The sequence below is a fragment of the Megascapheus bottae genome, chromosome 11, assembly GCF_031878675.1.
Source record: "Megascapheus bottae isolate mThoBot1 chromosome 11, mThoBot2.hap1, whole genome shotgun sequence".
Classification (NCBI taxonomy): domain Eukaryota; kingdom Metazoa; phylum Chordata; class Mammalia; order Rodentia; family Geomyidae; genus Megascapheus; species Megascapheus bottae.
The window spans coordinates 22,476,750-22,490,712 of record NC_143519.1 but is presented as its reverse complement, the minus strand read 5'-3'; the positions used below and the strand labels follow the sequence as shown (position 1 = coordinate 22,490,712).

Sequence of the window (13,963 nt, the reverse complement as noted above, 5' to 3'; positions counted from 1 at the left end):
GTTTGCCCGAAATAAAACTATTTTTAATCCATAAACTACATTACTTTTAATGTACTGGGTTATAAAGAGTAAAGTATTTTAGTAGTGCAATATGTTACTGCAGAATACCTTCCGTTATGCATCTAAATAGAATTTAGTGGCTCACCTTTGGGAGCTTGATAGGGGGCTCTTTGGACTCTTCCTCTTCATCACTATCTGATTCTCCACTCTGTACAGAGGTCTTTGACGCAGCTGCCAGTGATATTTCCTTTTTCTGCCACTCCAGAACACAGTGGCGCACGTTACAGTAGATATTAAAAGCAGAAGGGTTGCTATGTAGTTTGATATCTGGTATGATTACTGTATTCTCCAAGTTTTCAGACTAAAATACAAGATCAAATATTTTAATTTCACATTTTTCCAACATCATACTTCCTTTAATAAAAAGATAAATGGACCAAAAAAAAGATAAATAAACAGGCTACCCTAACTAACAGAGCAATCAACCAACCTAACAAAGACTCGAATAAAGAACAGAAATATCTTTTAATCTCCAAGTCAGAAACAGAGCTAACAAAGGTATTAATCTGAGGCCATGTCCCCTTTGCTGGCACTAGTGGGATGTGAACTCAAAACCTTGTGCTTACTAAGCAGATTTTCTATCACTTGACCACGCCTCAGCTTTTTTGCTTTCGTTATGTTTCAGGTGGAGTCTCCTGTTTTTCCGGTTTTTTTCCCAGGGCTGACTCAGACTTCCATCCTCCTACCTACAGTTCTCCTGTGCAGCTGGCCTCACAAGCATGGCTTACCACACCCAATTTATTGATTGACATGAAGTCTTGCTACTCTTTGCTTTCCTGGTCTCATCCCAGGATCCTCCTGACCTGTGACCTGTGAGATTATAGCAGTGAACCACAAGGCCTAAGTGGCACTTTTTCAAATAACTTTGAAAATGAAAGTAAATTTTTTTAAAAAAGAAAGCTGAAAATACTAATCTATGGCAAGAAGTCACCATTTATTTTTAAAATATTCCTCATAAGCATGAATTGCTACTTATTGATTTCTATTTCCCAAACACCAACAAAAATAACTACATATAGTATCTAATGTCTGAATAAATGAAATAACTGTGTATGTGTGCACGCGTGCGTGTGGGGGGTGGGTGGGGGTGTGTGTGCGCACACCAGTCAGTACTGGGGCTTGAACTTGGGGGTTTGTGCTCTTGCTTGGCTTTTTCATTCACGCCTGGTGCTCTTCCACTTGAGCCACCCCTACACGTCCAACTTTTTTTTTTGCCAGTCGTGGGCTTCAGCTCAGGGCCTGAGCACTGTCCTTGGATTTTCTCAAGGTTAGAGCTCTACCACTTGATCCTCAGCACCATATCTGGCTTTTTTCTATGTATGTGGTACCGAGGAATTGAACCCAGGTCTTCGTGCATGCTAGGCAAGCACTCTACCACTAGGCCAAACTCCCGGCCCCCATTTCCAACTTTTTGATGGTTAGCCAGAGATACTCTACTTAAGAGTTTTCTACCTAGACTGGTTCAAACCATGATCCTCGGATAAAGTATCTAGGATTTACATGTATGAGATATTAGTACCTTTTATTATTTTTTTTGCCAGTCCTGAGGCTTCAACTCAGAGCCTAGCACTCTATACCACTTGAGATACAACTTTCCAGCTTCTCTAAGAAATTTAATGGAGATAAGAGCCTCACAGGGACTTTTCTACCTAAGCTGGCTTCAAACCACGAGCCTCAGATCTCAGCCTCCTGAGTAGCTGGGATTACAGACACTGAGCCACCTTCTTTTCTTACCATTATTATTTGTGTCTTCTTTTTAGGAGAAGCTTGTGATAAAGTGATATATAAGTTAGCTCATTCATAGAGAGGTGGTAGGGAGAGGTAGGGAAGGAATAACTTTGAGTACTGAAGGCACTAGGTGAGAGCTAAATTCAAGGCGACAAAAGGATTTTGACTTCCCATCTCTCTTTGAATATCAAATGCCACTTCAGAATAACCACCTAGTGAAACTAAAAGAACCTAAAAAGTCTAGTCACATTGTGTTTTAGAATCTTCCATGGCAAACTTCTTGTATTCATGAAGCTCATCAGTTATCTTAACCTTCAATTTGAGACATATATTTATGTGTTTATATGCCCATACGTGGACTGAAAAATCAGCATCCTAAGTGACCTACAAGGTTTCTGTTGGTTAAAAAAAAAAGGCAGGCTATGTATACATCTTATAAAATTGGATTAGTGTTCATTGAGTCTTGGAATGTATAGCATATAAATTATTTCATGTATTATGTAAAAGTAATTAAATGTTCATATTTCATTTCTAAAAACAAACCACAAAAAAGAACTTAAAAAGATGTTCAAAATTTCTATACTGACTTTGCAAACAGTGCCAAAAGCAGAAAAGGGGTAGAAATTGGGAACCTCAATGGCAATGTGTTTGCTAGAAGTGTTTTGGATAATAAGGAAGCTTTCTCTACCTCCCGCTACTATTTCAAAAAGCGAAAGTAATGAGATGATATAGTGAATTCCTTTTATTTTCTACCTTCCCAACAATGCTTTTCTTGATATATGTACCCCTCTTCTACTCTATGTGGCCTGATTATCACCGGATAACAAACATAACTTAGACTAAGCAACGTTACTCACCTTTGTGGACAGCACAAGTTAAAGAAATAGAATTGACATTTTTTAAATACCTGCATCTATCTGTTTCATGATAAATAAACTGTCTCACTCTTATTTAATTTTACTTTGTATTTACTACTTTGAAGTAGATTTCACTGTGTAACAAGAATACTATTGGCAAACAGGACACAGTGACTCTGCTACGCTCTGTTTCTCTAACCTAATGTGAGGCTGTTCAGAAACTAGAGTTACAATTCTTCTCCTCTTGTTTAGGTTCTTGTTAATCCTGCTCAAGAAAAAGGATTATTTTACAGAAAGTGAATTCTGGTCACTGTAAATATTTAATTAAATTTACATGGACTTTATAGACAAAATTTCTATCTTAGGTTGAAAGAAAGATCCCTAATGTTGAAAGTGTTCTCCATTCAAATATACTATATAGCTTTCCTTTTCTATAGTTACCAAAAGTCATCAAGACCTCAGTCAAGCAGGGCTCCAATCACACAGCTGTGAGCAAAACCTTACCATATATTCGTGTCATCTCAGTCAGAATGGCTCCAGTCCAGCCCACAGCAGAAAAAAAAAGCTCATAGAACTCTATCTTAACAGAATGGACAGAGTGGCTAGTGCCTGTCATTTCAGCTCCAATGGGAAGTGTAAAATAAGTGAACTCTGGTACACTTAAAAAAGCTAGAGTCTATCGCAAAACACCAGGGCAAAAAAAGGCCAGAGGTTTGGCTCAGTGTTAGAGTGCCTGTCTAGAGAGCATGAGACCCTGAGTTCAAATTCCATCACCACAATAAAAAAAAAAAAAAAACCTCAGGACAATACAGACTCTGAGAATATCCTTAATTCATTAAGAAAGCCACATAAATAAAATCCAAATTTCAATCCCAATTCACAAACAAATTTCACTATTTATAGAACATATAGTCAGGGTAGAAAAAGAAGACAAATAATAGATATGCTATGAACAATGCTGACAAAGGAATGAACAATGATAAAGAAATAATTTTCAACACCCAAATTTTAACTGTTAGGATATTATACTACTCAAGAAGCATCCTAAATTAAACTAAAAACAGGATCAAACAATAATGGAATTTTAGAAACATACTTCAGCAAATACAAACAATAGCTTAGTAATTACATCCATTCAACCTTGGTAAATTTCTTTGTGAAAATATTCTTCTTTTCTGTAAATTACCAGTAGCTTTACCTTGCTTCTTGTCTTCACTTTTGATTTGCTCTTTTGTTTCCTTTTCAACTTCTTCTTATTTAAAATTTTCTTATTCCTAAAATTTTTTAAGTGGAGAAAATTAAGAATGTTTGTATTAGGAAATACAAAGCTACTAAAAATAAATATTTTCAAAACAGACACGTAAGTATTTCGCTTACAAAAGTTGTTATGAAACAATACACACTATGTACACATATATATGATACAAATATTTAAAGATACCTATTTAAGAAGATAATGAGACTACTAGAAAATGTATATTAAACGTATATTACATAATTATTAAAATCTGAATTCTAAAAGAACTTCTCTAAAAATAAAACATAAAAAGTATTAAATTTAAATTTTTTAAATTGTAATCAACTTTAATCAACAGTGGGACCTGCTTAATAAATACCAATCATGGTTCCTTCAGAGGAAGAGAGGAAGGCTTGTTCTTTATAGTAAAGTTAGTGACTTATTTTATTATAAGGAAAGATTACTATAAAGAAAATCTTGAACTCATATACTTTGAGTATTCAGCAACTACTTTTTTAGTACTTCATGGTCCTAACTCTGAATTATTCTTAAAGAAAAAAGAATCTCTTGAATAACTTCAAAATATTATACAATTATTTTAATCTACAGTATTATACATACATACATATAGTATATGTATGAATGTGAATGTATACTCTACTCTATACTATACTATATAGATTTTATATTTATATAATGAACAAATATTCATATAACATAATATATATATTTTATTATAACATAAAATATACATGTACAATATATTGTTATATACATATATTATACTGTATTTGTATACATCCAGTATACATACAAGATATATTATTGTACGACATATATTTATCAAGGATAAAACATATATACACAGTACATATGCAATATTACACACATACACACACACCTCTTGGATGAACAAAGCATGACAGAATATACTTATCAAGGACAAAACATATACACAGTACATATACAATACTACACACACACACACACACACACACACACACACACACACGAGTTAGCACACACAGTAAGAATTATAATGGAAGAAACAAGAGGCAAGGCAAACATTTTATGTTTATTTCTTGCTGTAGGGAGCTCAAAGACTTGAATGGAAAATTTAAGTGTTATGGTCGAGCAAAATAAAGCTACTGCTTTAATAAAGTGCCAGAGATGGAAAAGGAAGAAGAAGTTACGATAATGATGATGAAGAAGAGGAGGACGACAATGGCGACAACAATGGCCATGATTCTAACCGCTAAGCAAGTCTTTAAGATCACCTAACTAATTTGGAGTAACAAGAAATGTTTCAAATTGGGGTAGTTTTGGAAGCAGGAAAGTCATTCCCCAAAACAGGGAAAACAAGAAGAACAATTTGCTAAGCAGATAAACAGATTCTATACTAAAAATAAACATTTAAGTTCAAACTACTAAAATACCAATGACAGACATGACCAACTAGCATATAAAAATTTTGTCCTTGATAAATCCTTGAGCTTTACTGCTCAAATCACAATCACCACAAAATCTTGGCTATTACATCTCACAAAAAGTTCTCAAATCTGTTCTCAGTATCTCTACTGAAACCACACTAATTAGTAACATTCATGTCTTGTTTGGACTACTCTCAAAGCTTAACTAGCTTCTACCTTACTGCAATCTATTCTTTACACACAAACCCAGATCAGGTCACAAAAAAAAAAAAAAAACAACAACAACAACAACAAAAAAAAAAACAGTATCTTCTGAATTGTCCTAAAGTCCAAATACCATGACATTTTTGATTTAAAAGATCCTCAGCTAGGCACCAATGGCTCACGCCTATAATCCTAACTACTCAGGAGAATGAGACCTAAGGATAGCAGCTTGAAGCCAGACAGGAAAAGAAAGTCTGTGAGACTCTTATAGCCACTAAAATTATCTCTCCCACCCCCCAGAAAGGCCAGAAGTGGAGCTGGGGTTTAAGTGGTAACTTACTAGCCTACTTGCCTTGAGCAAAGGAAGTTCAGGGACAGGAGAAGACCCCGAGTTTATGCCAACACCAAAAAATAAAAAGTAAACCATCTTCCAGTGTGTAACATCAACCCACTTCTGCTATCTGGCTTCTCAGTACCTGGCTCATCATCCTGAAACCACAAGGACATATTCCTTCAATAATCTGTGCCAGATGAGCTCCTAGGAGCTTTAACTAAAGTTTCCCTTCTACCAGAAGTGATCTACAATCCTCTCAATCACTTTCTTAAAAAAGTCTCCCTGCCTCCAAGATTAGGAAAATGTTCTTAATGCATACTCTCAATTCATCTTAGGCTTTTGTCTCATAATTTGTTTAATATTTTTTGCTTCATAACCTACAAATGCAAAGGAGCTAATATAATAGGAACCATGGATCTATGAGATATCCCCCCACGATAGGATGAAGCAAAAGTAAAGAGAAAGTGATGTTAAACATGAATAAACACACTTGCTTAGACAATCCATTCAACTGTAAGCATTGACGTGGCAGTTACTTCATTGTAATTATTCTACAAAATAGACCCTACCAGTTCTTGAATATAGGCCATCATAAGAACCAGCTTTCCTCAAATTATTAGTTTTACTATGTTTGGCTGACTTGGTCTGTTTAGAGGTAGAGAGTTACCAAAAAGAGCCAGTAATAATTGGGAAATTTGAAATCAATGTTAGAAAATGAAAGCATTATTTCCTAGTATTATAACAGTCATCTAACTATATGTCAAAGCTAATAAATTTTTCATGATGTGAGGATGGATAGATAAAACTCTAGAAACCAGTCTGACACAGTAACAATCCACCTTGAAATTTCTGATGATTTAGGATTTTAAATTCTAAATCAATAGAGGCTTAATGAAGAATGTTTGGAATTGGTCCTGTAAGACTTTGTCTTCTCACACACACACAAAATACCTTCATCCACCCATTAGATCTGAAAGAAATACGGTTTACAATAAAAGGTAAAATGCTATAAAAATGCTCTTTCCTTAATGTTTATTTTATGCCAGTCCTGGGCCTTGAACTTGGCCTGGGCACTGTCCCTGATTTTTCATGCTAGAGCTCTACTTCATGTGACACAGTTCCACTTCTGGCTTTTTTGTAATTAACTGGAAATGAGTCTCATGGACCTTCTTGTCTGGGCTGGCTTAAAACCATGATCCTTAGATCTCAGCCTCTTTTTTTTTTTTTTTTTTTGCCAGTCCTGGGCTTGAGCTCAGAGCCTGAGCACTGTCTTTGGACTTTTTCTCAAGGCTAGAGCTCTACCACTTAAGCCTCAGCACCACTTCCAGCTTTTTTCTATGTATGTGGTACCAAGAAATTGAACCCGGGTCTTCGTGCATGCTAGGCAAGCACTTTAACCACTAGGACAAATCCCCGACCCCAGATCTCAGCCTCTTAAGCAGCTAGGATTGCAGGCATCAGCCACCACCACTGGGCTTAAAAGGCCTGTAATCTTAGCTACATATGAGGCTGAGACCTGAGGATCATAGTTCAAAGCAAGTCCCAACAGCAAAGTCTGTGAGACTCAAGTCTCCACTTAATCACCACAATGCCAAAAATGGAGCTGTGGGTAAAATGGTAGCCTTGAGAGACAGAGTATGTACTTAGGAATAGCATCCATGTCCTTAGTACAAGCCTTAGGACAACAACAAAAACAAAACCCAAAAAGGAAAAACTGTTCTCAACAGTCAAGATGATTGTAGGAAAAACTAATTACTATATTCCTTCAATATGACATTGATTATTAAAAAAAATTATGGGCTGGGTGCTGTGGCTAATGCCTGTAATCCTAGCCACACAGTAGACTGAGATCTGAGGATCGAAGTTCAAAACCAGCCCAAGACTGACAAAAAAAAATTCTTTATGGGAGCACTATTTAGTCTGCTTTACAACAAAACAAAAATAAAACTTATGAATTAACTTCAAAGTATCTCACACTTAAATCTGTTTCTTCATTTGTCAAATTAACAGATGAAAAGAGAAGAGATCTCTAAAGTTCCTTATAACTCTAAAATTCTGGGATTTTGATAAATTCAAATATATAGAACTTAATACCTTACTTAATAGTGAAAAACAAAAAAATGTTTAAGTCTATGCCTATGGTCTAGAGCAAGATCAGGGAAATTTTTTCTGGGAAGGGATGTGAAAAATAAATATTTTACTATTTGTGGACATAAGATGTCTGTGGCAACTACTCACCGAGATAGGCATGAAAGTTGCCACAACAGAGCACATAGACAGATGAGAAGCTAATGCAGGAATCTTTCTAAAGATTAAAATTATCATTTCACATATTCTGTCACTATTCTTTTTCTTTTCTGCTTTATTTTAATATAGAAAGACAGTGCACTGGTACTAACAAAAAACTTATTTCTCATTTTTATTATTTTTATTTATTATGTTTATTATTTTAAAATAATATCATTTGTTGACTCTTTTGGTCTGCGGCAAATTTTTATAAAATATTAGAAAAGTTCATATGAGAAATGTACATTAGTACACAATACTGATTAAAACTATTCAAAACATCACTGTAATCCAGGTGCTGGTGACTCATGCCTGTAATCCTAGCTACTCAGGAAGCTGAGATCTGAAAATCGTGGTTCAAAGCCAGCCCAGACACTAAAGTCTATGAGACTCTTATCTTCAATTAAAATCAGAAAACTGGAAGTGGCACTGTGGCTCAAGGGATAGAGCACTAGCCTGAGCTGAAGAGCTCAGAGACAAGGCCCAGAGTTCAAGGCCCATGACCAACCCCCACCCCCCCAAAAAAAATCACTATACTTTTAAAAGCAAGACACAATCTTATTAATTGCCTTTTGTTTTTGTAATGATAAACTCCTATTCTACTTTCTCTAAAGTAAGGTACTAGATACAAGCAAGCCTCTGTTCCTCCTTCAAAGGCCAGACTAACCCAGAGAGATGAAGAAGCAATTAGAAGTAGATAAACTAAAGATCAGAGGCAGAAGAGCATGTCCAAAATGGGGTGACACGCCTGTTATTTTTTTTCTGTAGGAGTATTTGAAGAGTTTTGGCATGAGTAAAAATCAAGCTTGATTTGGGCTGTGGAATTCTACCAGGGCAAACAAAAAAGGCTGGTATAGTAGTTCAATTGATGTCTGCATGGTCCAGAAAGACAAACCAAAACCTAGAAAAGACATGGCCATTTTTACCAACAGACCATTTCCTCAGACATGGGATACTGAAAAAGGACAGTCAAAAAGGAAGAGTAAATTTCCCACTGTATCCTAATGTTAAGAAGAGAGACTCCAGCAGGGAGATGGGTTCACTTAATCCTACTGGATGAAGAGAATCAACACCTTGTGTTATTTATATAACACAGCAAATAAACAAACCTTTCTGAAAAATAAATCTGAAAGAAAAACTGCTTCTTCTGTATTAGTCTGGTTTTAGGCCACCAAATAAATACATTAAGAGATACCCAAAGAAGCCAAATAAAATTAGGAAGAGTCATAGATAATCCAGACTTAAAAGATAGTTCACAAAAATAAGGAAATGGGCCAGGAAGGAAGACCTTGAAACAGATATCGAGTTGAACTAAATGATTTAATTCTTCAAGATAATCTATAAAAGGACAAACACAAATATCAATAAACTGAAAAATAAACACAGCAGTCATCCCTATCCATGGGGAATAAGTTTGCAGATCTCCAGTGGGTATCTCAAACCTTAGATAATATCAATCTACATTTCTTTACAGTCACTATGATAATCCAGACATTAACTAAAAAAAGGGAGAATTTACAATGTGGCTATGCTGAACAAAGATATTTCAGGCAGGATGAAGTTGGACAAAGTGAGACTTCATCATGCTTCTCAGAACAACAGGAATTTTATTTTATTTTAGCAAGTTTTGGGACTTGAACTCAGGGCCTGGGCACTGTTCCTTCACTTCTTTTGCTCAAGGCTAACATTATACTACTTGAGCTACAGTGCCACTTCTGGCTTTTTCTGTTTATATGCTACTCAGAATCGAACCCAAGGCTCAGTGCCTGCTAGGTAAGCACTCTACCACTAAGCCACATTCCCAGCCCCAACATGGATTTTGAAAAGATGCATTGGTTACTTCTAAAATTTTCCTTGATTTTTGTTCTTTTTTCTTTTTTTGCTGCTATGTATCTAACAATCAAAAAAATAAAAATAAAACCAAAAAAAAAACATTTTAATGCGAAAGAGACAAAAAGGCTATAAAATATAAAAGGTCATCAGTCTTATAATTCTATTTACATGAAATTCATATATAAACAAATCAGTAAGATCCAAAACTTGATCAGTATTTTCCAACAGCTGACAGAAAGACTAGGGAGAAGAAAGGGTATCAAAGTATGTGAAGTAATGCACCCTCTATCTGGTGAATATAATGTAACCCTTCTATTAATTACAATAAAAATATATGGAAAAAAAGAAAGACTAGGGAGAGACTGCCAATAGCTATGGAACTTATTTTCAAGATGACAAAAATGTTCTAGTTGTAGAACAATGGCAATATTAAAAACCACTGAATTGTATATTTTTAAAGGTGTGACTGTTAGGACATATGGCCTGTTTAAATTAAAAACTATAAAGAAAATTGTGGGTGCCAATGACTCACACCTGTAATCTTAACACCTCAGAAAACTGAGATCTGAGGATTGAAGTTCATAAGCATCCCAGGCAGGAAAGTCCCTGAGACATTCATCTCTAAATAATGACCAGAAAATGACCAGTACTACAGCTCAAAGTGAGAGAGCACTAGCCTTGAGCAGAAAAGCTCAGAGACACCAATCAAGCCTTGAGTTCAAGACCCACAATCAACCAAAATAAAAAAAATGAGGAAAACAGTCATTTGTCTAAAAATAAAATCAGTAACCAGAAATATTTTAAATAGCAAATAAAATGCAAAATTAAATCATTGTAATTCAATATAAAATGAAGAAAACAAATCAAAAACAGAAAAATATTTTTAGAACTCAAAAGAATCTATGATGAGATGCTTCAGGAAACTAGGAATAGAAGAGAGCTTATTTAATCTGATAAAGATTATCTGTTTTAAAATTCAATTTGAAAATCAATTAGATTCAGTGAAGGAAAACTAAATTCTTCTGTTAAATATGATAAAAAAACAAAAAAATGCAAAGGTTTATACCACTACATTTCTGTTTAACACTAAACTGGAAATCAGTAGGTGAAGTCAAAGAAACAAAATGGCTTATATTGAAAGGTTGAAAGGATGCATAAGTTACATTTTAAAATAAAAAGTGAATCATTTTGATTGGTAAACAACACATTATATTTTCAGAAAGTACAAAATAATCCACAAATCAAGAATTCATACATGAATTATCAAGGTCATTAAATACAAAATAAAACAATAAACTGAAGATATTCTATCGAAGCAGCAATAAATTGCCAGTAATTAATGTAATATACTATCATTGTACTCAAGCATTACTACATAAATTAGGGAGAAAGAGTTGTCTGATTACTAAGTAGGAAACTTTTATTTACTTAATTCAGCCTTCTAATTACTAATAAAAAAGAGATCTGAACAGCTGAAGTTTGTTTTAGGGAGGATATAAACAGATTTCCTATTTATTGATTAAATCACTCCTTTATTTTTAACTCTTCACATGGAGACAGGGACAGAGTGGTGGTGGGGGGAACCTACTAATTTATCTAGGCAATAGGCACAGCAGCAAAGACAAGTGTAAAAAATGAGAAAAGGTGTGGAAATGAAGGAAGAAGAAAAGAGACAAGTCTGAGACTTGACACTCTAGGTCATGCCTCAAGCACAATTATACTCTAAATACATATAGCTTAGATACAACAAAAAAAAAACAAAAACCATGAAGCATCTATCTATAAGACAGTTTGAAGGTAACATATTCATTCCGGATTTTGAAGAAACATTTCAAATAAGAGCTAACAATAATGTACCTTCTATCTGGCGAATATAATGTAACCCTTCTATTAATTACAATAAAAACTATATTAAAGAAGAAAAAAAGAGCTAACAAATACCTAAGAACTAAGACACAATGTACTATGAAAAGATTGGAAACATAAAGATACCCGATCAGACTTCAGATGAGTTTTAAGGAGATTATAACATGATTATGTTTACTGAATTTAGGCTTTAAAATGTATACTAAGAGTGTAGCTCATCTAAAAAAAATCAAACCAAACATTCTGACATGAAAATTATGGGTGCTTGTAACTCAGGAACATAATCCTATTCATCACTCTCAGTAACTATTACTACTCAGGATTGTTATAGCCAATTGAAAATAAGGTTTGTAAGTTATTGATGTAGAAAAGAATGTGAAACATAAATTACATTAGAAATAATGTATGGAAGCCGGGCGCTGTGGCTCCCACTTGTAATCCTAGCTACTCAGGAGGCTGGGATCTGAGAATCACAGTTCAAAGCCAGCCCAGGGATTTTCTCCCATGAGACTCTTATCTCAAATTAACCACCAAAAAGTCCAAAAAGTCAGAAATAGAGCTGTAGTTCAAGTGACAGAAAGCTAGCCTTTTGTTAAAAGGCTCAGAAACAGTGCCCAGACCCTGAGTTCAAGCCCCAGTATTGGCACCAAATAACAATAACAATAATAATATTCATTAATTAAATCTATAATTTGAAAGGTAAACATTTGAAAATACATCCCTAGACCTCTTTCAAGTCAGAAACCTCCTTCTCTTCTTCCTTTTATTTCCTTCTCTCCCTCCTCTTCTTCCTTCTCCTCTCTCCGTACCAGAAGAGAGAGGCCTTACCCTATCCAAATGTACACTTATCCTAGTCAATGGGCTATATCTCGTTCACTGTCCTTGAGATTTTGTCTAACTACTTACCTCTCTCTGTCTACTTAATACTCTCTTTTTCCTATGATAGCTAACACTACAGTTCTTTTTTCTAACAGGGTGCAGCATGGAGGTCCTTTGCCAAATTAAACAAATTCAAACACTTCTCATTGCCCTGAACGTCTATAAAATTACTCTGTACAACAAACTTTATGAATTCCAACTCAGCTTTCCAACTTTAGTTTTTATCATTCACATTTCCTGCCTGATGACTACTGAACAGTCCCTACCTCTCTGTACTTTCCTCCTTCACCCACACTGGCTTTTGAAAAGGCTCAAAGAGTTCAAGGCCCAGGTAGGTTTAAAAAAAAAAAAGATGATCCCTTTTCAGTTGTCTTTACAGTCTTTTTCCCCCTTTTCCTTTTCTTAAATCTTCAGTACATCCATCGTCTTTCTTTTTTTTTCTCCCTCCCCCCCCCCCCCCCGCTTTTTTTTTTTTTTTTTTTGGTGGGTCATGGGACTTGAATTCTGCCTGGGTGCTGGCTGTCCCTGAGCTCTACAGCTCAAGGCTAACTGCCCTTATCTCTGGGCCTTGGCATTGTCCTTGGGCCCACCCTACCCCTTGAGCCAAGCCCCACTTCCTGTTTTCTAGAGGTTAATTGGAGATAAAAGTCTCAGATCCTTTTGTGCCCAGGCTGGCTTTGAACCTTGATCCTCAGATCTCAGCCTCCTGAGTAGCTAGGATTACAAGTAGGAGCCACAGCGCCCGGCTTCCATACATTATTTCTAATTTATGTTTCACATTCATTTCTACATCAATAACTTACAAACCTTATTTCCAATTGGCTATAACAATCCTGAATAGTAATAATTACTGAGAGTGATGAATATTATCAGAATCTTGGCCTAGAACCAGTTACATTCTCTAACAATGAAGGTTCACCATCCATAAAAATCTGCAATCTTTCCAGCCAGTTCAGTCCTTACTCATAACTTCAGACCAAAGATCTAACCTTTTACTTACCTGATAAAATGGAGACATAATTATGAATGTACTCAATTTGCCTTCCTTCCACCTTGAAATGATGTCTGTCAGAGGTTTATTCTATTAATTATCCTCATTCTTATTCTCCATTAAGAGTAGAGTTTACAAATGACCTGGCTCTGACATTTACCAGGCTCTGTGACCTTGGGAAAACTATTTTAACCTCTCTAGTTCTCAGTTCTCTCATCTGTAAAACAAAATGAGAATAATGTCTCTACCATTGGATAG

At 35.3% G+C, this 13,963-nt stretch overlaps 1 protein-coding gene across 10 annotated transcripts in view; it reads right to left on the bottom strand.

Annotated features, from left to right (window-relative positions):
- The window catches only part of Mycbp2 (MYC binding protein 2), a 243,921-nt gene that overhangs the window by 208,831 nt on the left and 21,127 nt on the right, over nt 1-13,963 (bottom strand). For all 10 annotated transcript variants that reach the window (XM_090342005.1, XM_090342006.1, XM_090341998.1 and 7 more), the window contains exons 2-3: nt 3,844-3,919; nt 146-361 (exon numbers count right to left, since the gene is read on the bottom strand). In XM_090342005.1, coding sequence (XP_090198131.1) covers nt 146-361; nt 3,844-3,919 — 292 coding nt within the window. The remainder of the gene's footprint in view (nt 1-145; nt 362-3,843; nt 3,920-13,963) is intronic.